This window comes from Amphiura filiformis, chromosome 8 (assembly GCF_039555335.1).
Source record: "Amphiura filiformis chromosome 8, Afil_fr2py, whole genome shotgun sequence".
Taxonomy (NCBI): domain Eukaryota; kingdom Metazoa; phylum Echinodermata; class Ophiuroidea; order Amphilepidida; family Amphiuridae; genus Amphiura; species Amphiura filiformis.
In genome coordinates, this window is record NC_092635.1 from 68,142,434 (window position 1) to 68,166,474 (window position 24,041).

Consider the following 24,041-nt stretch of genomic DNA (forward strand, 5'->3'; position numbering starts at 1 on the left):
CAATCCTTCACGATCGACTATTATCTCTTCTACTGTCTGTTAAGTTACCGCTTCTAATGTATTTTCTTCAGTTCTTCAGATAATTGAAACGCCAATGGTTGTAGCAGAGGTTAGTCCCTGTGCGTTAGACTTCTTTGCATGCTTTAATACAGGCATACCAATCCCGTGTAATCAAAGCGGAAGAACTTGTGCATTTGATGCATTTGCTAAAGTCTTTACTGTAGCATAATTTTTGTGTAGATTTGTGAAATTGTGAGGGTTTTTTTAGCGATTTTTATGGGTTAATGTTGTGATCTTGATATTAGAACTGCATCACTCAAATCTTGTAGAACAAGCAAAATGGCAGAATCGGAAGGAAATCAAGGAGAGGTAAGAATATGTTTGATTTTATCATGTTTGATTTCATGATTTGCTCGAATCTCCAATTCCATTCTCAAAATCTCACTCATGTCTATCTCTATCATGTCTATCTCTATGGTTGAGTCGGCAGGGAAATAAACATCACGCCAACTTGATTGGTGCTCTCGCGTGTTTTGTAAGCTTACCTATCATACTCATACTCGACTCATAGGCTATCAAATATTCAGTTGGTGTGATATGCACATTGTGCACCTAATTACCGACTTAACCAAAAGAAGAAGAAAAAGAAGAAGAAATATCATGCTATCAATCATGCAGGCAATCATGTTTCAATCATGCATGCATCAGACAGTTGTACATATAATTTGTGTCTAGTTTTTTTATAGTAAGTAGTAAGGGCAATATCGTGTTTGACGGCCCACTGTTTTGCCGCCAAAATTTGACTCCCTGGCTTACTGAAAATTAATCAATAATATCTGCGAGCTGTATAAGCGGATGTTTTTTCTGTCGTCTGTGATAAAATACAAAGGCGAGAGATTGCGTAGTTGTGCAAGTGAAATTATGTAGGGTCTAACATCATCAAGCTTAATATATAATCGTGTTTGGCGGCCCACCTACACGCAAATAATAGAATTTTCCCATAGGGTGGGCATGAAACACGATTATATATATAGGGTCGACCATCACCCAGCTTAATATATAATCGTGTTTGGCGGCCCACCTACACGCAAATAATTGAATATTCCCATAGGGTGGGCGTAAACACGATTATATATATATAAACTTTCAACAAGCTAAAACTAAAATAAGTCCCGTCCGGAGGGGCAGAAAGAGGGTTTCCTTTGGGGGATAAATTGCGCAGCAAAAGCGGGGTTTAGAAGATTTTATGAGGCTATAACAAGCTTAAACTAAAAAAGAGCGGGAACATTTTGGCGGGAGACTTAAGTTTTAAAAAGGCGGAAAATTATAAAACTGAACTTGGATCATCAAGCTTATATATAATCGTGTTTGGCGCCCACCAACACGCAAATAATAGAATTTTCCCATAGGGTGGGCCGCGAAACACGATTAGGCCTATATATATAGGGTCGAACATCATCAAGCTTAATATATAATCGTGTTTGGCGGCCCACCTACACGCAAATAATTGAATATTCCCATAGGGTGGGCCATAAACACGATTATATATATATAGGCTTTCCAACAAGCTAAAACTAAAAATAAGTCCCGTCCGGAGGACGAGAAAGAGGTTTCCTTTGGGGGATAAATTGCGCAGCAAAAGCGGGGTTTAGAAGTTTTTTGGGCTATAACAAGCTTAAACTAGAAAAGCGGGAACATTTTTGCGGAAACTTAAGTTTTAAAAAGGCGGAAAATTATAAAACTGAACTTGGATCATCAAGCTTAATATATAATCGTGTTTGACGGCCCACCTACACGCAAATAATTGAATTTTCCCATAGGGTGGGCCGCGAAACACGATTATATATATAGGGTCGAACATCATCAAGCTTAATATATAATCGTGTTTGGCGGCCCACCTATAAATAATTGAATATTCCCATAGGGTGGGCCATAAACACGATTATATATATATAGGCTTTCCAACAAGCTAAAACTAAAAATAAGTCCCGTCCGGAGGGCGAAAAGGGTTTCCTTTGGGGGATAAATTGCGCAGCAAAAGCGGGGTTTAGAAGATTTTTTGAGGCTATAACAAGCTTAAACTAGAAAGAGCGGGAACATTTTGGCGGGAAACTTAAGTTTTAAAAAGGCGGGAAAATTATAAAACTGTTTATTCCATGACACTATAATATATTGTGAGACAATAAACCGTTAAAAATAGGCCTATATCATGCCGTCACAAAAAACAGGCCCCTAGCATGATTAAAATAATTATAAATCAACGCAATATAACTTGATTTTGCCTTTATTCCGTTAAGACTGTAACACAGAATATTGCTGTATGATTAAGCCAATGTAGGCTACTTTGAAATCATTCCTAATTTTTACATTTATTCCGTTCGGTAGAGTGCGGAATAAAGCAAATTAATCAACTGCGCTTGAATTATTATTACCTCTAAAAATATCGTATAGGCCTATATCTCATACCATACTGCACTAGAATGTCAGCATGATCATGTATAATCAACAAATATTTGCATATTCCGTTATTAGGCCTACTGTTACATGCTTTGACTTGATACCGTGTTTAAAAGTTGGGAAATGACACTGATTCGATTTATTCCGTAAAAGAATAAGACTGATAATTAAAAAAGCAATTGCTTTTTAAAAAATATTATTACAGACAAAATTTTACGGAATAAATTGCATACTTTATAGGCCTACTATGATTTATTCCGTCATTTTATAGCCGACACGCGACAATAAAAGATTTATTATTATTATTATTATTATTATTATTACAGGCACAATTTTGACGGAATAAATTGCATACTTCATGCTTAGGACTACTATGATTTATTCCGTTATTACTGTAACATGTTATGACTTGATCCCGTGTTTAAAAGTTGGGAAGTGATACTGATTCGATTTATTCCGTTAAAAGAATAAAACTGATAATTTAAAAAAAAAACCCATTTTTATATTATTAGGCCTACAGACAAAATTTTGACGGAATAAATTGCATACTTTATGCCTAGGCCTACTACTATGATTTATTCCGTCATTTATAGCCGATAGCGACAATAACAGATTTATCTGCATAATTTTGACGGAATAAATGGCATGCCATAGTATAGGCCCTCTGAATTGCTATTTATTCTGTTAAAAACCCGGGTTAAAAACGCATACGTTTACAAAATGTACTGGATGATGAACATATAGGCCTAACTATACGATTAAACAACGGAATAAATGCTTTTCATTTTTACCGCTCCCAATTTTGTTTTAATAGGCATAGTAGGATAGGACAATACAAGAAAGAATGCTCTCAAAGACAAAAAGCTACAAAAGCAACACTGGCAAACTGTATTTTATTTCTTTTTTTTTTAATTTACTATAATTTTCACCAAGATACATTTCTACACATTAAATATAATATCTTACCAAATTTTTTAACAAGATTATAGGACAATACAGCAAGAAAACATTAAACAATTCAAAAACATCATCATTTTTGCTATTTGCGTATAGTCGACCAATTTTCAGTAAGCTAGGGGTCCATCTTTGGCGCCAAAATAGTGGGCCGTGAAATACGATATTGCCGTAGTAAGTACAAATTTCGAACGTTTGAGGACTTGTTTTCAAGTTGTAGGAAGTTCCATAAATAATGATTGATTGTAAACTCAACTATTTCGCTCAGTCTAAAACTAAACTAAAAGTTGGCGATCTTTTCCTTTAGACCACCCTCGCTATATTATATCTGGTTCCATACAGCAATCGCAGTATTGCTGTCTGTAAGCAGAATGCAATTGAGACGTTGTGAATTGAGGCGTCGGAGCCGGTCAAACACAGAGGACTAGCCTACATCCCGTATCCTACTATCACTCAAACAAGCAAATCTCTTCACGAATTCACTCACCTTGCGATCCTACATCATCAGTTGAAACAAACATCTAAGTTTCCAAAAACAACTTTGTCATTCCTCAAAACTACAAGTAACTTCATGAATAAAAAATTGAAATCATACTATTACCCGTTATTGAAAATTTTGTTCGATTTATGTGAACCAAAAGAAGCGCGAGTCGAGTTCAGTTTACCAAAATGGTAGCTCCTGCCTCCTGGTCACCTCAGATATGGCGTCAGTATCAAGCTGCTTATTAAGCGGTGGATCGGATTGGTTGAAATCAACGCCACGTTTTTGACCTTACAGGGGTCAGAGATATGCATATTCATGTATGAAAACAGCGATGCGGATATAGTATCATCACCGAGAACTGAGAATTGTGACATTTTCGATGTTTGTACCGGGGAATTTCAGACACGGAGACTCAGCGGAGATTTGAAAAATTCGTCAAAAGGTAACCAAAGGGTTGGGGATCGCATTTTTAACTATCACTAAATGTTTGGAATTGAGGTCGACTAAAAAGTAGACAGTTTGGGGACTGTAATTGGTGTAGATGTCACATTTTGAACAGTGAGCGATAAGTGACCAATTTCATGCTCAGCACAAGTGACTATCTTTACACAGGGTATCGCTATATAGGGACTAAATTATTACTTTTGCATCAAGGTTTACTTTTGCATCAAGGTTAAACAGTTGACAAACACTTTGAAGTCAAGGTTTAATATATTTGAAGGAGAGCAGGGCTTCGATAAATGAGGGAAATTATGGGGTAAAAAACAAGGTCAAAACAACTTTTTGCAAACAAGTGAAAATGCCTATTATGCTCGGAAGTTTTTGTCTTAAAAACAATTTAAAAATTATCGGAAAAACAAGAAATGTACCTTCATAAAAGCAGCATCACTTCCATTACATGAAAAGATGATCAGATGAGTGGAAACTGGCAAAGAATTTGTGAAATGAGGGAATTTTTTTAAGAAAAATACATCGCGTTTTTCGACAAATTTGCCATCTTGAATAAATTCAGAATTGCGTCACGCAGTAAAAAACTGTCAAACGCGTTTGAAAATGCTTGATACGCGAGCGTTAATCTTTGTTTATAGTATATATGTCACAAAATAATTGAAAATTATATTAACTTAGTGGTTAAAAATGTTTACAAATCTGTAATTTGCAATCATTTGCAGTCATGATTGGCTGCGTTTACTTCTGAACTTCCATTGCTTAATGCCCCCAGCATACTTTCCTGCCGCTTGCCGCTGCGGCAAGCGGCAGGTCGTTTCAACCAATGACAAGCCTTGATTGTGTCCATTTGTCTGCAATGTGTGTGCGCCACGCCGCTCAGCGGCAAGTGGCAGGCAGTGTTTACTCTCTCTGGAAATTGGGTGCGCCAAATGAAACATTTTCTTCCCAAATTGGCCCAATTTTGGCCCAGTAATTCCCCAAATTGACTAATTGTAATACAGCATTACAAATTTTTGTGAGACAAAAATAATTTTCACTGGGCCAAAATTGAGACATACGGCCTCTGAGTAAACACTGGTGGCAGGGTAGTATGAAACCAGCTTTACAAATCTGACTGGATTTCGAAAGCAACAGTCTCTAGCCTCGAATGTGAAGCTTATCGGTGAGCAAATTTGTGGCTAGACTTCCTAAGCAAGGACTGCCCAATTTGGCACAGTTTACGGTGTAAAAAGCCTGATCAAAACTGGCGGATGGACATTTTTATGTTTTGTAGGACAAAGTTGACCTTACAGACAAATTTTTGTCCCCATTTGGCAGTCTTTCGTTTGTTTTTGAAATAAATTTTGTCTGTAAAGTGCGCCAAGGCTTGTGGATCAACGTTTAGGCATTGTGCATGTGTGAAGTACACTAAAATCACTGCTTTTTTTTTCTTGGTTGACATGTACAATGAACCATACTCTCCTTTTGTTCACTGGCAATCAAGTTTCAAAATAAGCAAGCACCCAGGAGCCATTTACCCAATGGTCATAACATTTTGGCTCCTGGTCCACACCAAAATCATATGAACCAGGCTCTACATATTTAAAAAAAATAGTAGTTAAAGCAGGTTTTGTATGTGTATTTAATTGAAATTTAAATGACTCTAATAGCTCTTTAAATGGCTCCTGGTTCACTAGATAATCACAGGACCAGGAGCTGCTTTTTCCAAATGTGTGGCTCCTGGTCCAGATCTGCTTATTTTGAGGCTTGTTGGCAATACTCACTTTCCACTCATTTTGAGAGAACATGCCTCATATACAATACATGTGTGTGCTATCCAGGCATGTCAACCAATGTGAGATGTGATCAATGATCATGTCAAGGTCAAATGTCATCTACATACAATAAAAATTACAAAATATGTTCAATATGCTTTAAAGTCACAGCAGCTGATAGGTGTATCCCATCCTGCTCTGCAGTACCATAGTAGAACTGCACATGCCATAGAAAGTGTACACAAAATCCCTCACTTCAACTTTCAATTACTCACTTATATCACAGGAGCTTAGACTTTTGTTTCAAAAAATATGATCTTAAAGTATTGCGAAACTATCCATAGCTCTCAATATCTAAACGGCTCTTGTTTATACATTTGCTATGGAGCAAGTAGATAGACTGCAATGCATGATGGGATACTTCCTTAAATAGCTGCTGTGCTTTAAAGTGTACAGAAGTTGATGAATGTTGATGGTTTGATCCGTTGGTCAGGGCAGTGGAAGAGGCTCTGTGGGATAGAATCTGGGGTCATTTAGGGTCAAGTGAGACTAATATTTGGTCATTTCTGCCATATGCTTTGATGAATTTTTTAATGAGACTTGGGCACAATGATCTTCCGGTACATGTATATTGGCACCTGTGTGTGGTGTCAACAGATGCAAGGTCAAAGGTCATCTATCTAAGGGTCATATGAGGTTACATTACAAATAAGTTCAAAATGTACAGAAGAATTTTGATGGTAATGAATTATTGTGTAAAGTTGTTGTATTGCCCTCCCAAGTCTAAAATCTGGTGAGTCAGCCATCCGGATTTAAAAACAAATCAACCATTTGATACCAGATACTATTTCACAGTAACATGAGTGAAGAGAGGAAAATGCATATTGGCTGTATTTTCTACCCAATGTTGAAATGAAAAAGTATGTTGTTGGGATTCAATAAATCGATCCTATCAGGGTTCTAGCTAGCTAGCCCAAGTTGAGTGCTGGCTAATTTTACTTTCTACTAACTATCCTATTTGATTGCTGGCTTGGGGCACAAATAAGTGAACCATAATGTGAGGGATCCGGGAATATGCTTGGGTATGATGAAAAAATCATTTGTTAACAAATTATTTTAAAAAAAACCTCGCCTAGATTGTTGGCCTAATAAGGTGGACATGTTACACACTACATGTACACACAGAGTAATTTGTTAATCTACTGCTTATTTTGGGATCATCATAGTCAATCAGATAGATACTTATTATTTTGAAATTAAAGCTATTAAATATAATATGTTCATTTTATTTCATTGTGTTAAAAAAAATATTAACATTTAAAATTCCAATGACTGTCCATAATAGTGAACCAAAATGACATTTTTCATCCCTGATTGCAAGTGACCTTGAGGAAGCCAACATTTTCCCTGGCCCTAGTTGTCACAGAATTTCGATCAGTGACACATAAATGGATGCAACACTAGACTTCCGCCGGGGGAGGGGGCATGTTTTGAAATAAGACAACAAATCCAGGAGTCCTCCGGACCCTTCACTTTTAAATTTCAAGGGTCCTCACCAATTTTCAAAAGTCCGACGCCAGACCCTTGCTTTTGAAATTTCAATGGTCCTCACTAATGTTCAAGAGTCCGACCAGTTGTTAGTGTTACACATAATAAATTATTATTATCTCAAGTGTTTCCATACCACGGATGAATGGGGATGATACCATGAGGTTGTGTTTATGGCCATATGAAAACGCGATGGTGTGACGTTGATATATGTTCCAGATTTTCCATTGGAACAACAAAACTAGGATTGTCTGCTCTTTGCTTGGTTCAATTTTAAGGGTGTGACTGAGTCCCGGAATTGAGTCCGCCCGATAATCCTATTACCAGGCAGGAAATTCCCTGCCGGGTACCCTGAAGTAAAAAAAAAAAAAAAATTATTAAAAATTTTTTTTTTTTTTTAAATTTTCGGTTTTGTAGTGTCTCTGGACCTAGACCTAAATGCTAGGATCATGGTTGACCTAAAAAAAAATGAATTTTGCACATTGTTTTGTAATTTTAATATGAAAATTGATACATAATTTTCATGTCATACTATAGTTGCATTCAAATTCAATGCATTTTGATATTATAATAAATATGACATGTGCAAAATTCCATTTTTTTTTTTTTAGGTCAACCATGATCCTAACATTAAATCTAATCAAACTACTAAACCAACTTTTTTTTTTAATTTAATTTTTTTTGTTGCAATTTGGTGCCGGTTACCCGCCGAAAAATCTTGGTACCCGGGCACAAAATTACCCGAAAATCACACCCCTATTCAATTTGTACGGGTCAAGCTGACCTGTACCATAGGAAATTTGCGGGTCGGTGCCTACTTTCACAGGTATTTGATGCAAGGATGCGCCTTATTTCAAACGCTGGGCGGGGGAGGCAGTTAGAATTTGGGCTGGGGTAATTTTTTATTTTTCATAGTTTCTTAAAAGTTTAAAATGACTTTCAGCACAAAAAGTTCAACTAACCTTGAATTTTTGATGTGTGACACACTTCTTCATCAGAAGAAGTCCTGTGATGTTGTGATGGACTTGCGCTTTTGTTTGCCATTGGCGACTTTTGGTCGAATGAGGGTTTTGTATAAGGTTGGCAATTCCCGTCCTTGATCGCAATATAGTTGTGGCAATTTCTTCTTGATCTGGATGGCCTCCCACACACACTAAACAGGGGTACTCTCTATCACCCTTGGCTAAAACATTCTTGGGCTCCCAGTCAATGTTGTGGCGAGAATCTGTTTTTTGTTTTCATTCAACATTGAAAATTCAAGGTTCAGAAATTGTTTATTACCAGGCACATGCATGAACTTGCATTACTATTTTTATAGGATTTTCTTTATTCCATTATTTTGTTCATGGAACTTTTTTTGCTCAAAAAGCTTCTTATTGTCCAGGGCTCATCATTGTGATTTTCATTGAACATGTGTTTAGGTGGGGTCAGAGTTGAACTGCAGACGGTCGAGATCTGCAGCCCTGGTGGATGTAATTCAGTAAACATCATAACACCAGCTCATCATTCCCATTGATTTGTACTGAAACCCAGAGGTAACAGATACAGATCAGAGTTATCCCTACTGATTAAGAAATAACTGATTTGATACAGAGACTCAGTGTATTTATGTACCTGAATGGTGTATATTGATTCTATGGTGTTGAAAAGAAGCAAATCAAAGTGGGTCTTATTCATGAATTGTCTTAATCTATATGTATTTTAGGAGAATAAAAATAAATCTTGATGAGTTTGAATTTCAATTAAGATAAAGGGGAAATATCTAGATGAAATACATATTTTGGAAAGATCAATAAAATTGAGTAAAATTGGCTGAGTATGTACAGGGTACATGTATGTACAGTGTGTGACCTTGTGAGGGCAGTAGCATGAATAATGCAGCAGTTGTGCTCAGTAAATTGTGATTAATTATTCATGAGATGTAGTGCAGATAGGTGGCAGTAGCACACCTTGATTGCAGGGACAGAACAAAAGTTTATTTGATATGGTCTAGTGATTATTAATATCTTTCCTATAAAATGTGTTCAAATATTATGTTATACATGTAGGTTTAATATTAGCTTCTGCCATTATTTGATTATAAATTAATATGAAGATTAAAAGTTGTGTTGTAATATCACTTAGGACAGGTGACAGACTGCCAGCTAATGAATTATATATCATTCATGTATTTATTTATTTATTTATTTATTTATTTATTTATTTATTTATTTATTTATTTATTTATTTATTTATTTATTTATTTATTTATTTATTTATTTATTTATTTTGATTTTTAAATATTTTTAGTATTTTCATCATAAAGAGGTAGTTCAAACTTCAAAACAGTCAGACAAAATAGAAATAAAGAGTTTCTTTTTCTTTCTTTGATTCAGGAATGGAAAGAGTACAAGCTGCAAAAGGACACAGAATTACGATTTGAGGTGGAACAAAATGCCTCGGTCATTGTCAAGGTTAGTTTGTGTTACTGTAAGTTTCAGTTAAGCTACATTTACATGTGTAACTAAAGTTGTCTTGGTTATAGTGTGATCAGCTTGTAATAGGCGGGAAATGTTAGGCTTTTACATGTACCACTACGCCAAAAAGTAGATCCACGTTAAGAGTGCTATTAGTTGACCGGTCTGGTCTATATTTTGTCTGTTAAAGAAAGCAGACAAAGTATAGGACTTGAATTATAATTTGTGATGCTTCTGGCGAGATGTCACCAGGACATTCTCAAAATACACTATTTTGATATTAATCCCCGATGTTATAAGGCCCGCCGATTACGAGCTGATCAAAGTATAGTTAGTTACTCTGTAGTTTAGTTAGTCTCTCTCCCTCTCTCTCTCTCTTTATCTTCTCTCTCTTTTCTCACTCTCATTTTCTTCCTCTCTTTCTTTCACCTCCCTTTTTCTTTTTCCCTTGTTTCCTCCCTTTCCCCCTCCAAAGCTGCATGTATTCATAAGATTTAGAACCTGAAGTCATGTATGTGGGTTATATTTATTAGTAGAAATCAAAGCATGTACATTTCTACATGACAACATGTGCAGTATTGTGCACCCCCTACACATAACCCCTACACACACCCTTCGCACAGTCGCACACACCCCACATATTACTCAATCACACACATATTCGTTTTAATTGATTATTTTATATTTACCCTGGCAGAATCAAATATAAACAGCATTTGTGTCTTACTTGCATGCATGTACTTGTTATTTTCCCTTTACAGTTAAAAGACGGATTAGCTGAGATATTTGGTACAGAGCTGATCAGGAATCACAACTACACATTTACTTCCGGGGCAAAGATTGCACTCTTCACATGGCATGGCTGCACTGTTAACATATCCTTGGCTTAAAATTGCAGCTTTATTATGGATAAGAGCAAGAGCAAGTTTAGAATGTGGCTTGAAATTCATAAATAGAGCAAAAATGTGAAGAGGGATTGATGGAAAGGGGTGGAGAGAGGGATGGGAGGGAGGGAGGCAATAAGGTAGTGAAAAAGTGTGGATGCAGGTGAGTGAGGCATGAATGAGTAAGGAGTAGGTGTAATTTAAGATGAGTAAATTAAATGAGTGAGTGATTAAATGAGTTGAGGGATGAATGCGTGTGAGAAGTGAGTGAGTGCGTTCATATTCACCGGCGATCAGGGACTTTTTTGTGTCTTTTCACGCCAAGAAGGGACATCAGACAAACTGGGACATCCTCAGTTTTATAAAATAAAAAGTATTTTTAAATACTTAAGGTATGACTTAAAAGTCATAGTACTTGTCATCTTCCTTGACGGCATCACACTTAAGAGGCAAGACAGAGGTAGCCTATGTCTCTAAGGAGACACCAATGATTACATACCTCAACACACACGCAGCCTTGGAACAAATGAGACAACAAGCCGAGAGTGAAGGAACAAGAGGCCCAAGGGTAAGTTTAATACCGAGTTGATTAAGTTGATTTAGCAAAATGAAAATATATTTTGTACTAAAAATTGATTGCCAATTTTGTTTATGATACCTGCATATCAAGAAATATAATGTGGCATAGTTTCAATAGTCAATGTCAATTGCTTCCTCTACCCCATACAATGTTGACTAAAGCTGTGTCAACATTGCTTAATGGGGGTTATGTGGTATGTATAAGGGGGGATTCTGCTTCAAATACATGGCAGACTTGTGTTGGGATATTGTGCCAACCATTTTGTTTAAAACTAAAGTTTCTTTCATTTGCCAAAATTTATTAGGAAAGATCTTCCTGGCTCCCTACCTAAAAGTAATGAACTAGCTTTTAATTTGCTATGCAGGCTAAATAATAATAGGCTTTAGTCAAAAAAGGTGCAGCCAAGTTTTATGAGGGCAACAGTTCCTTTTCCATAGAACAAAGTGATTATTGATTCAGGATCTGACTGCATACACCTTGACTGGGGCCAAGGAGACACCCTTCTGGAAAGTAATGAGTACTAAGCTGTCATATATGTCCCCCACCTAATAAAAGTTATGTTGCCATTATTTTCAGGTGATGGTTGTAGGGCCTACAGATGTTGGCAAGAGCACTCTATGCAAAATACTTCTTACATACGGTGTGAGGGTCGGACGCAGACCAACATTTGTGGACATTGATGTCGGGCAGGTAGGAATTAATGCCTATGTGGTACAATCTGATCCAACCAGCAGTGGCGTGCGCAAAGGGGGGGGGGCAGGGGGCCATGGCCCACCCACTTTTGTTGGTCATTCGGGGGAAAAACGTTAAAAACGTCTAAATTTGCTCCTAATCGGACTCCATTCGGGGGAACTGAACAGCCTGCCCCCCCACTTTCAATGTGCTGCGCACGCCACTGCCAACCAGGAATGTTTAAGTTCTGAAAATTTAGTTATTATCATCATCCACTTGAACAATAACCAAGTGTGATATAGTATATATGGGTAAAGTTAGTTTGACTGAATTCTTTCCCACAATATAATATGCAGGTGTTAACAGGCTGTTAGCATCCCAAACACGCGACCAGCTGAGTGTGCAATACATATTCCTGTGCGACGTAAGCTATGGGTTGTCCAGGATATGCAATGACAGGGTAATTCCCCGGGGTAATTCAGTCAAATTGCCTTTGGATAGAAGGATCCATGTATCATTGATGTATTGTTGATTCCTTGCATCCTTTACTCTACACTGCCTTTATGTTTTTTTGCCTAAGATGAAGGAAGGAAGGAAGAAAGAAGATGCATATAGTTTGATCAGCTCGTAATAGGCTGGAAATGTTAGGCTTTTTCCCCTAAGCCGAAAAGAGTGCTATCAGTGGACCTGTCTGGTCTACATTTTGTGTGTTGAAAAAAGTAGATAAAGTAAAGGACTTGAATTAATAGTGTGTGATGCTTCTGGTGAGATGTCATAGACAATTTTCAAAATAAAATATTTTGATATTAATCTGTGATGTTATAAGGCCCGCAGATTAAGAGCCTATCAAAATATAGAAAAGTTGTTTTTGAACCACATACCCCTCGGGTGCGAAGTACAACACCAAGGTTAGTAAGCCATGACTGCGTGGGCTTGTAGTCACCTTGTGCTGTATTGCTTTGTATGGTCTAGTGAGCAAGCTACATTAGTCTACCACTTTGGTGCCAATATGCCTGGTGCCTATCTCAAGTTGTATAAAATCTTGATTCAGCCCTCGAATTAAGGATCTGAAGGGGCACAACAACTTTTTTAGGTCAAGTTGATAACTGCCTTGGATTTTCACTGAAAAGGCAAGGCAGCACGGTAGTTTGTAATATTTCAAGAGGGCATCATGGCAACTGTTGAACATTTGAGAAGGGCACCAAGGCAATTTTTCAAAAGTGAAGAAGACACACACAAACAGTCTGATAGATGATTTTATAATGAAGGGGCAGGGCTGGGGCACCGACGGCAACTTCATTAAAGGGCACGGCAAGTGACTGTCATCGGTAAATGACATATTTTGAGGGCATTACGGCAGTGGGGATGGGCACCCACAGCATTATGATGTGGGTTAATTCGAGGGATGTCTTAATTTATAATGTTATTTTTTATTTACAGGGCTCCATCTCAGTACCAAGTACAGTAGGTTTACTTCAAGTAGAGAGACCAGCCGATGTAGAAGAAGGATTTGCCTTGCTAGCTCCATTGGTGTATCATTTCGGTGCTAATACGCCCGGTGACAATCTCAAATTATATAAAATCTTGACATCGAGATTGGCAGAGGTATTCAATCAGAAATGCAAGAACGATCAAAAAAGTAAGTTGATGGTTGAGGACAAGAAGGCATTTTCTGCAATAGCTGCCATATAGACTTTTGACAATTTCTGTATTGTATATCAGACACAATCTTAAAATATGACACTTGGCAGCCATGCAGATCATGCTTTCTTGCCCTCACCCCTTGAAGTGTCGTGATTGATTCTATCAAATTCTAGTTTCTTCAAAATGTGAACTTTGGAAGCTCAAATCAGTAGTGAAAAAAAAACTTGCCCTACTGGACTCTACTACAAACCAGAAATGTTTGTGAAATGTCTTGAAAGCTAAGTGCATCATTATATGTTGGATATGTAAAGAACAGCAGCAGATCCAATGTAAACTTTCACACAATGTTCGCAATGGGCTAGAATTGAAGACTAGTTTGCGTCTGACGTCAGGGCAAAGGTGCAGCGTGATTGGTTGCTAACATGTGTGGGGGTGGGTGTGTGTGTGTTTCATCACAAGATGACATAGAGTTCCATTTAACAATACATACATACTCTCATTTGAAGTGAAAAAGATGTTTCATCTCAGAACCATTTTATGTATGCTAAATAGCCATTGTCTGATTATTTCAGGTGATGTGAGTGGCTGCGTCATTAATACATGTGGTTGGGTCAAAGGAGATGGGTATGAGTGCATCAAACATGCTGCAAAGGCATTTGAAGGTGAGTTTGGATTTTACTCTAGCCTGTAGCCATTTTTACCTTGTTTTGGTTTCTGAAATTTTGCCTTTGCTTGATTTTGCTTTTCAAAATAATTAGTTTCACAGTCAAGTTCACCTGTCCTGTGTCAGCATTGGGCAATTTGAGATACGGGTTGTCAAATTTCATGCAGAGGTCAAAATTACTCAAATGTTTTATTATCTATTTACTTGATAAGCCCATAAGCTTCACTTGAGTGAGAAGGGTGTTGAGACATCAACACACACAGTTCTACTAGAGTGAGAGGGGTGTTGAGACATCAACACACACAGTCCTACTTGAGTGAGAGGGGTGTTGAGACATCAACACACAGTTCTACTTGAGTGAGAGGGGTGTTGAGACATCAACACACAGTTCTACTAGAGTGAGAGGGGTGTTGAGACATCAACACACAGTTCTACTTGAGTGAGAGGGGTGTTGAGACATCAACACACAGTTCTACTTGAGTGAGAGGGGTGTTGAGACATCAACACACAGTTCTACTTGAGTGAGAGGGGTGTTGAGACATCAACACACAGTCCTACTTGAGTGAGAGGGGTGTTGAGACATCAATGCACACAGTTCTACTTTGAGTGAGAAGGGTGTTGAGACATCAACACACAGTTCTACTAGAGTGAGAGGGGTGTTGAGACATCAACACACACAGTTCTACTTGAGTGAGAGGGGTGTTGAGACATCAACACAGTTCTACTTGAGTGAGAGGGGTGTTGAGACATCAACACAGTCCTACTTGAGCGAGGGGTGTTGAGACATCAACACACAGTCCTACTTGAGTGAGAGGAGTGTTGAGATATCAACACACAGTCCTACTTGAGTGAGAGGGGTGTTGAGACATCAACACACAGTCCTACTTGAGTGAGAGGGGTGTTGAGACATCAACACACACAGTTCTACTTGAGTGAGAGGGGTGTTGAGACATCAACGCACACACTCTATGGGGGGAAACCTAACACCCCTCTCAGTCAAGTGAATCTTGCCCTCAAGTCAATAATAGGTATACTATAAAATTTGTATTAGCTTGAAAAGACAACTTTTAAAAGTGATCAATCACATGACAAAATTTTGTTTATTATTTTTACAAAGTTCCATGAGTGTGAGAGAGATGAAATAGAGAAGATATAGCAGGTGTTTATGTGAATATTAATGCATGAGTTGTGACCAAAATATGCAGTAATAAAACGTGTACACAAATCCTGTATCATAAATGCTAGCGCCTTGCAATGCGTCAAATGTAACATGCATGTACACAATTGTGTGACTGTTTGACCTTTTGCATGTACAACAGGATTTCATAAAGGGCATATAGGCTACAGCCAAGCTATCCATGTACAGCATGCTAAGGGCATGCGATTGTGACCACAGTGCACAACCAGATCTCTGAACAGTTTTGATACAGATTTTAGGATGTTTCTGTACATTATTATGTTTGTGTGAAAATATTGGATCCAAAACATAATAATGGTAAAATTGGATGCTTTACGCCCATTATTTATTGGTCTCACTATGAGTTTTAAAACTATTGAACTTGTCTCGAACTTGTCTATGTTTCATCCAATAGACCTTTTCATATCAAGATCGGAAAAGTTCGGAAGACCGCGATATTTATTTAGTAAGCTAGGGGGTCAAATTGTACCCAAACTGGCAGACAAGAAATGTCATGAATTACGACACCCTTTGCGCGAAAATACAGCTTATTAAGCCAATTTGAACATGGGGTCATCGCAGAAATATTTTCCTAGCATATTGAGCTAACACCTCTGCTACTTGGTTTTTTCACAATAAGATACTAATGGAAAGAAATGGATAATGTCCGTAATTTTTCGTCAGTTAAATTTTTTTCCAGAACGTGTTTGTTTACGTTCATCACCTTTTCCATAGTCAGTCTCTTACACAACGCTACAACCACACGCTTAATTGCACGTTGAGTATCATTGGCAAAAGTACCTCTCTCGTCCCTAAATTGACAATCGAAAGTTCATCGTAGTTATGATGCCTGTTACACATTGGAACTTCGCACTGTCATGATGCTGAAGAGGTACTTTTAGACGCGCGCGACAGGGGAAATTATTTCATGCTTCGGGTTTTATCGGAATTACTCAGTATGAAAAGGTCTATATTTTAAAGCTCATAGCTCGACCAATAAATATGGGCTCAATCGATCAATTTTATACCAACATCTTAACCAATCACAGATTCCGCTACCTAGTGGTGTAAGCTGCAACCTAACATTGTATTTCCTGATTTTCTTTCAGTGGATGTGATTATTGTATTGGACCAGGAAAGATTATATAATGAATTAGTACGAGATATGCCATCATTTGTCAAAGTAGTGTTACAACCAAAATCTGGAGGGGTAAGTTGAACTCGAGAAAATATTGAGGATATTCAGGGTGTGGCTTCATTAAGATATTGATTATATTCAGGGTGTGGCTTCATCTGGGGTCCATTTCACTAAACTTTACGAAGCTTCGTAAGTCTCTAAATCATTCGTAACTTTCCAACTTTGTAAGTAAAAGGGATTTAATACAGGAACCCTTCGTAATGTAAGTTACATCTAGTATTGAGTATTCGTAACTTTACGAATGGTTACTTGAGTTACAAGGGGTTAAAAGTTTAGTGAAATGGACCTGTGAACTCACTACAAATCTTGAGACCATTAGTAGTACTACATGTTGAATTTATGTAATTATGATAGTTTTAGGCCCTAACAAAGTTTTGATGCATGATATATCTTGAAATCTAAACAAGACACGGTCTAATCGATCTCTATACAGATCTGTGTGATCAGGTCAAATGATTTTCTATCTATAGTTTTGTTTTGTTCTGTCTTTCATTATAGTACGTATTTCAATGATTTCTAGACCCATCAATTACAGAGGTAGGCCCAGTGTCTAAATCGTATTTTCTCTGTATCTCTTTGCAGGTCGTTGAGAGGTCACAGAATTTCCGTAGGACAGCCAGAGACGAAAGAATACGTGAATATTTCTATGGTTTCAGGAATAAACTGTATCCTCACTCATTTCAAGTTCGCTTCGCAGACGTAGACATCTTTAAAATTGGTGGTAAGTTGGTCAATAATACGCTTTTTTTCTTCTTTTTTTTATTCCAATACCTGCAAATTTCTTTGTAAAAATTGTGTGCATATATTACCCAAATTAAATTTGCATTGTACACAAGGTTTCTATGTAACTTGGTGTTTGTCTAGCACGAGACATAATTCTAAAAGATTGTTTTGAAAATTGCTATGACTAGTAAAGATCAAGCGTAAACTTTGATTCAGGTGAACATGTGTAACCCACAAGAACACATGAGAAAGTACATTGTTTGTGAAAGACTGAACTTCTGGTTTATCGTTTGTGTAAAACTACATGGAATTAGTACAGCTTTATTCTGTAAGCTGCTAATGGAGTCTTTACACTACTAGTCTAAATCATGAATATCTTGCACCAAAGATACATCAAACTTCTTGCATGCATAATGGACCATTGACAATTTGCATCAACATCTCTGCATGCATGCATTGATTTGTTTAACTTCTCTCTCAACATTACTCTGTTTTTGACCTGTGAGTATTGCGCCTTTCCTGTTGAATCCCTGGAGATGACTCTATCGTCCACACAGGTGGTGTGGATTTCAGGTTACCTGAATGGGTGACTCCATTTGAAATTCACACTCCATGTGTGGGAGATTAAAGTTGTTTCTTCTATAGGGGTGTGTGGATTTCAATTGGAATAACTCAGTTATTTGCCGATTCATTTTACATACACATTTTGTAGTTTGTTGTCATTTGTGACAATTGTTACTTTTCTCTTCACAGCCCCTGCCGTTCCCAACTCATGTTTACCTCTTGGTATGACGCCAGAAGACAACCAAACTAAACTAGTGCCTGTACAACCAAGTAAGTACCCTATTTGTCTCAGTTTCATAGACAAAAGCGGGGCAGGGTCCTGGTGCCCCCAGTACCGACGGCCTATAGGTACATCACAACCAGTCGGTACAATTCTCCACATGTCATTAAAAGAATTTGACTGCTCAGTGCCAGAAATGGGTAAGTGCAATAGCTGCCCCTGTGAACATTTGCAAATTTACACACAGTATATTTTAACTCATATACACATGGCAGCTACACATGGCTGTTGTTGCACTTATCCACTTCTGGCACTGCGCAGTCAAATTATCTGATTGATGGTCTGTTTTCGCCTCAGTTGAGCATTAAAATTGCAGTTTTCTTGTGCTTTACATGCAATTTTCTCAATAAAATAATTCCAGAAGGGGAGTCAGTAGATGCCTTGCATATTTCAAAGGACAATCTTTCAAAAAGTATCAAAGTCGGGTAGGCTGTCGGTACATTTGCCATTTTGCCCCCTCCCCACAATCTCGAAAAGCTGGCTACACCAACTTGTTTCTTGATACAAGATTGTTTATTTATTAATGTACAGGTCTTGAATTAGCCCATCACCTGCTTAGTGTGAGCCTTGCTAAAGACAGACGAGATGACCTCATCAATACCAATGTAGCAGGATTTGTATGCATGTAAGTTGTCATGATACTTGTTTTATATGAAATTCGGATTTCTCTTATCACTGATGTCATCACACAAATTCCCCAACCAACAATATCCACAGTCTGAACTCTTAATGTTCTTAAGCCCCTCTGCAAACTTCACCAATTTCACTCTCCATAGTACTGAGTGCTTTTTTCCACAACTATTCAATAATGGCTATATGCAGACTATTAAAGTTTTGAAAAACTTTAATGGAGTCAGCTGATAAGTTTGTTGCAGCTCTGTCTTTGAAGCATTTTAGCATAGGCTTGCTAGCATCCAGCATTTATAGTTTCTCGATAAAGTAATTCTGGAATAAACAATTGCTAACAACTTTTGACATGCCCATCACTTGCACTTTTGTTCACTTTAACATTCAAGGTGCAGCAATACTCAATTTCCAGCGATGCACTGTACTTAATAAAGATGAAGCTTTTTCCATTGCATGTGCAATATGGTATCAAAGATGTCTTGCAAGAGTTGACAATCAAACTATATTTGTGCCATTTTGATTTTCTTAACAGAACCAACGTAGACATGGAGAGACGTCAGTTCACAGTGTTATCACCAGCACCAAGGCCTCTACCAAGGAGATACTTACTGTTAAGCGATGTACAGTTCATGGACATTAAATAGTCTTTGGGGGTTTTATTGTAGTATTTATTTTTTTACCTGTACAGGTTGTCATTCATGTTTTGAAGAAAGAGTACTAGAGTAGAACTCTGGGTTCCGATAAGAGGTTCATATAAATAAATAACTGGTCCTCAAACAACAAGTAATGTACAGTCCAACCTCTCTTATCTGGCCATGAGTGGACCAAGCATTGGCCGGTTAAGTGAAAAATCCGGATAAGTGAATTACTTGCAATTCTGCATTGAATGTCTGAAGTTTACTCAAAATGGGGTAATAACACTGAAAGATGGTATTTGAGTGCTATATACCACTTATTTATGTCTTCCTAAATGCTTCAGTGCTTGAAATCAAGCTCGGAGAATTAAAAACATGTTTTTCTATGAAGATCACATGTTCGGATAACAGATAAGAGGTCCGGATAAGGGATTTAGACTGTACTCACTAAAAATGGGTGACAGGGATGTGTGACCAGGTTGATTCTATTTTTCAACTCCCTCTCACCCAATTACCTTCTTTTTTGCTTTACTGTCACCAAAAGACTCACCTTTTCAAAAATTCTGAACAAATTTTTGATAATCTCACATCAAATGCCCACTGTTTTTTCTGTAAAATTCACAAAATTTTATTCTTTTTCTTCAAATGTTCCAATTTTAATGACTTTTTGAAACTCTTGGACCCAATTTCGCAAAAAGACCACTTTTTGGGACTCGCCCAATGACCCTCCTTTACTTGGTGCCAAATCTCTCACCTAATGACCCCTAGTTTCGAATTGGTATTATGTTTTGCCCGATTTCCTTTTACAAAAATAAGCATACTGCTAACCGTCCATTGCATATTATTTTTGCACAAGGTCCTATGCACATGCTTAATGTTGCGCGTATATACGCGTGGACTAATGCCAGTTTTTATTAGAAACTCACCCTCCCTCTGTGGAAGATTGCGTTTAAATCTTTCTCAGAGGGTGCATGAAATTCAAATGGAGCTGCAGATTGTGTTCATTTCATTTGAAATTCACGCTTCCCCAGTGGAAGATATTTCCAACAAAATGGGAGTATGTATGGCAATTTTAATCTGTTATATAAGTTATTAATGAATTGGACTGTTTTTATTTAAGAATAAGAAAAACAGTTTAGATTTGATATCATAGTTAATTCTAAAATTGGAATAGAAAGAACAACAGAACTAAACTGAGCTCAAAAAGAAATTTATAATTTTTCACAAGGTCATGTCTTAAAATCCTGTCCATCAAGATGAACCAAAATTACGCACATGTTTCCTTCAATACTCTTTTCTAAACACATGTCAGTAACCAACTGACACAACAGCAAAATGCACTGACATGGAACAGCTTCCTGGACCACATTCACGGGCCAATAATTGGCACCCAGCAAAAGAAATCTGTGAGAATAATTACAAGATCCTTGCACACATGATAATTCCCAAAGAGTAAGTGGAATAGTGTGGAACAAGACCTGTTTCTTGAAGAAAGTGTGTGAAAAGAAAAAGCAGTGCCGTTTTATCATCTATGCCAGGATCTATGCCAGATTTTTTGTGCTGGGTGCCAAATGTTGGGCTGTGAAGGTGGTCCAGGAAGCTGTTCTTTGTCAGTGCTTTTTGCTGTTGTCAGTTGGACAACTGCTTGGTTACTGACATGTGTTTAGAGTAGAATATTGAAGTAATCCTGGGTGTAATTTTGGTTCATTTTGATTGACAGGATTTTAAGATATGACCTTGTGATTCACAAGTTGAGAAAAATTATAAGTTTCTTTTTGAGCTCAGTGTATCTACAAGTAAGGTGTTGATTCTGTAAATCTTTTAACAAAAACTTATATTCTTAGTTCAATTGCTTTTCTGTTATTCAATTTGAATGAGATATTCCATTTAACATCCACACTACCCCTGTGGAAGATTTTGGAAATATCTTCCACAGGGGGAGTACGAATATCAAATGGAATGAACACATTAACAGCTCCATTTGAAACTCAACATCCGCGATGGAAGATTCAGCTTGAATCTTTTTCAGAGGATATGAAATTCAAATGGAGCTGCCTAATGAGTTCATTCCATTTGAGATTCATACTCACCCTTTGGAAGATATATCCAAATTCTTCCACAGGGGTAGTCTGTATTTTAAATGGAATGGCCAAATTGTGGTTGGTTTTGGTTGCAGATGAATTATTTTATACTTTGGCTTGCCTTCCATCGGTATGTTTATAAATCTGGGGTAACTTTATAATGAATTCATTTATTGTCAATTGATTGCAATTTTTTGTTAATACTCTTGTATTTTTAATTTCAACTTTCAATAACAAATGTGATGTGATCAAGCAAAAATATTGAAAATGCCGCTTTGTAAATGTTTTTGACTATCAGATAACAAACTGAAAATTGAATATAACCGACTTCAGACTGATTTTGCTTGATCACACCACAAATGTGAAAATATAAATACTATAAAGATTTGCCTTATATCCAGGGACAGGCGATTTGCGCAGAACTTTTTTCCCGTGCAATTGGCTATTTTTTTCCTATGGGCAGGAATACATGATTTGCACTGAAAAAGAGTTCCGCGCAATTGGCCAGTTTTTTCCACGCAAATCACTTATCCCTGCTTATAGCACATTATGGGCTCTCTTGACATAACTGGAATTTTAGGCAAATAGGGTTCATTTATTTAAAAGACACAATTCAGTCATAAGGACAATGGAATGTGAACTAGTCAGGGAGGAAATTAATAGGTCTACCTCTTGAATTCAGTACATATTAATAAACACCTTTTGATAATAGGAACATATTCATGAACTTTTAGGTGTAATTTTGTATTCCTTTTTATGTAATATTGTTGTTTAGGAAATGCAAAAAGTTAGACTTATGTCGTTGTTGGGTTGGAAAAACCTATGTGCTTTTGGGCCCTGAACATGTTAAAACAAAACTGCCAACAGGTTACATGGGAGGTTTTGCTTTAAACATGTTCAGGGGCCAATGACACATAGGAGGTTTTTCCTGCCTAATGACAATGTGTAATTGTAAAATGACCATACATAATATTATCTGTTCCAGCTTTGATGACACCTCTGTCACTTTTTCTTGGAGCATCCCTGAAAATTGGTATCAACCGTGTTGACTGCTAGTTTACACAGGTTTACTATGATATGGTTTTCTAATTTGACGGTCTCAGCCATGTGATAATAACGGTACCCAGCAAACACACAACGTTTTACAGAAAAGGTTGAACCTATAATGAAAGACAGAGATAAAAAGACTAGTTCGCGTCTAAAATTCTGACAACTAGACAGAAAATGCTGTACTGCGCAGAGCGGCAACCAATCACTGCGCACCTTTGCCCTGACGTCAGACACGATTTAGTCTTTTTATCTCTGTCTTTCATTATAGCAAATCAAGGCTGTATTGATTGCAGATCTATTTTGCTTCATTACATTCACACACACAAACCTCCTCTGACAGTGAATGGAATTTGTGCAGTGTGACGTGACAAGGGGTCACCATAGGTGGAACTTACATAATAATAACATACTGGAATGATTTGCCTAATGGCACATATAGACTCACTTGATGTAACTAGATTTTTAGGCACAATATAAAAATGCAGTCTTGTAAAATTCCCACCAGCAAAATAAGAGCACAAACCTGTAATTCTTGTTCGGATTTTCAGAGGAACTCGCTCTTAATTTGTACATGAATTTAAGGAGGCCATGTGTGTCATTAGGCAAGGTTTTACAGCATATTTGTTGTAAAGGTTCCTACAAGATGACAGTAATGAAAAATTCATTCAAAAATTGTCATTTTATTTATATTTTTAATCAGTATTAGATGATGGTCACATGTTTATGTCGTTTAAGTCAATAGCATTCTTGTTCTTGAATATGAAATGAAGCTGACAGTTTCAGCAGACCTGACAATTTTAATAAAATAAAAGGCCTATTTTGGGCAATATTGCCAACTTACTTCACTTGTATATATTTTCCTCCTGTCTCATGTGGGTATTGGGTTATTCCAGTTGAAATCCAAACACCCCCTATAGAAGACACAACTAAAAGGATGACTCCATTTGAAGTTCACACCCCCTGTGTGGGAGGGTTTGTATGGATTTCAACAGGAATAGCCCATTACTCTAGCTTGCATGTAATTAGTAGACTGCAACACCAGATTTTCTGTATAAACTATTTTTTCTAAGGGACTAAGGGAACAAACTTAGTTTGATGACAAAAAGTCTTATTATGTTTGAAAAAACATCACTGAAGGACAAAAAGGTTCCTTTTAGAA

General features: G+C 37.2%; 1 protein-coding gene across 1 annotated transcript; it reads left to right on the plus strand.

Moving 5' to 3' along the window:
- The first annotated feature begins 153 nt into the window (after positions 1-153).
- On the plus strand, positions 154-23,722 carry LOC140159384 (polyribonucleotide 5'-hydroxyl-kinase Clp1-like). The gene is made up of 12 exons (XM_072182840.1): positions 154-369; positions 10,023-10,100; positions 10,865-10,978; positions 11,430-11,555; positions 12,144-12,257; positions 13,680-13,878; positions 14,456-14,545; positions 16,834-16,934; positions 17,505-17,643; positions 18,399-18,479; positions 19,021-19,114; positions 19,649-23,722. Exons 1-12 carry the CDS (start codon positions 340-342, stop codon positions 19,758-19,760), a joined length of 1,278 nt encoding a protein of 425 aa, XP_072038941.1. The 5' UTR covers positions 154-339; the 3' UTR covers positions 19,761-23,722.
- The last annotated feature ends 319 nt before the right edge of the window (positions 23,723-24,041 follow it).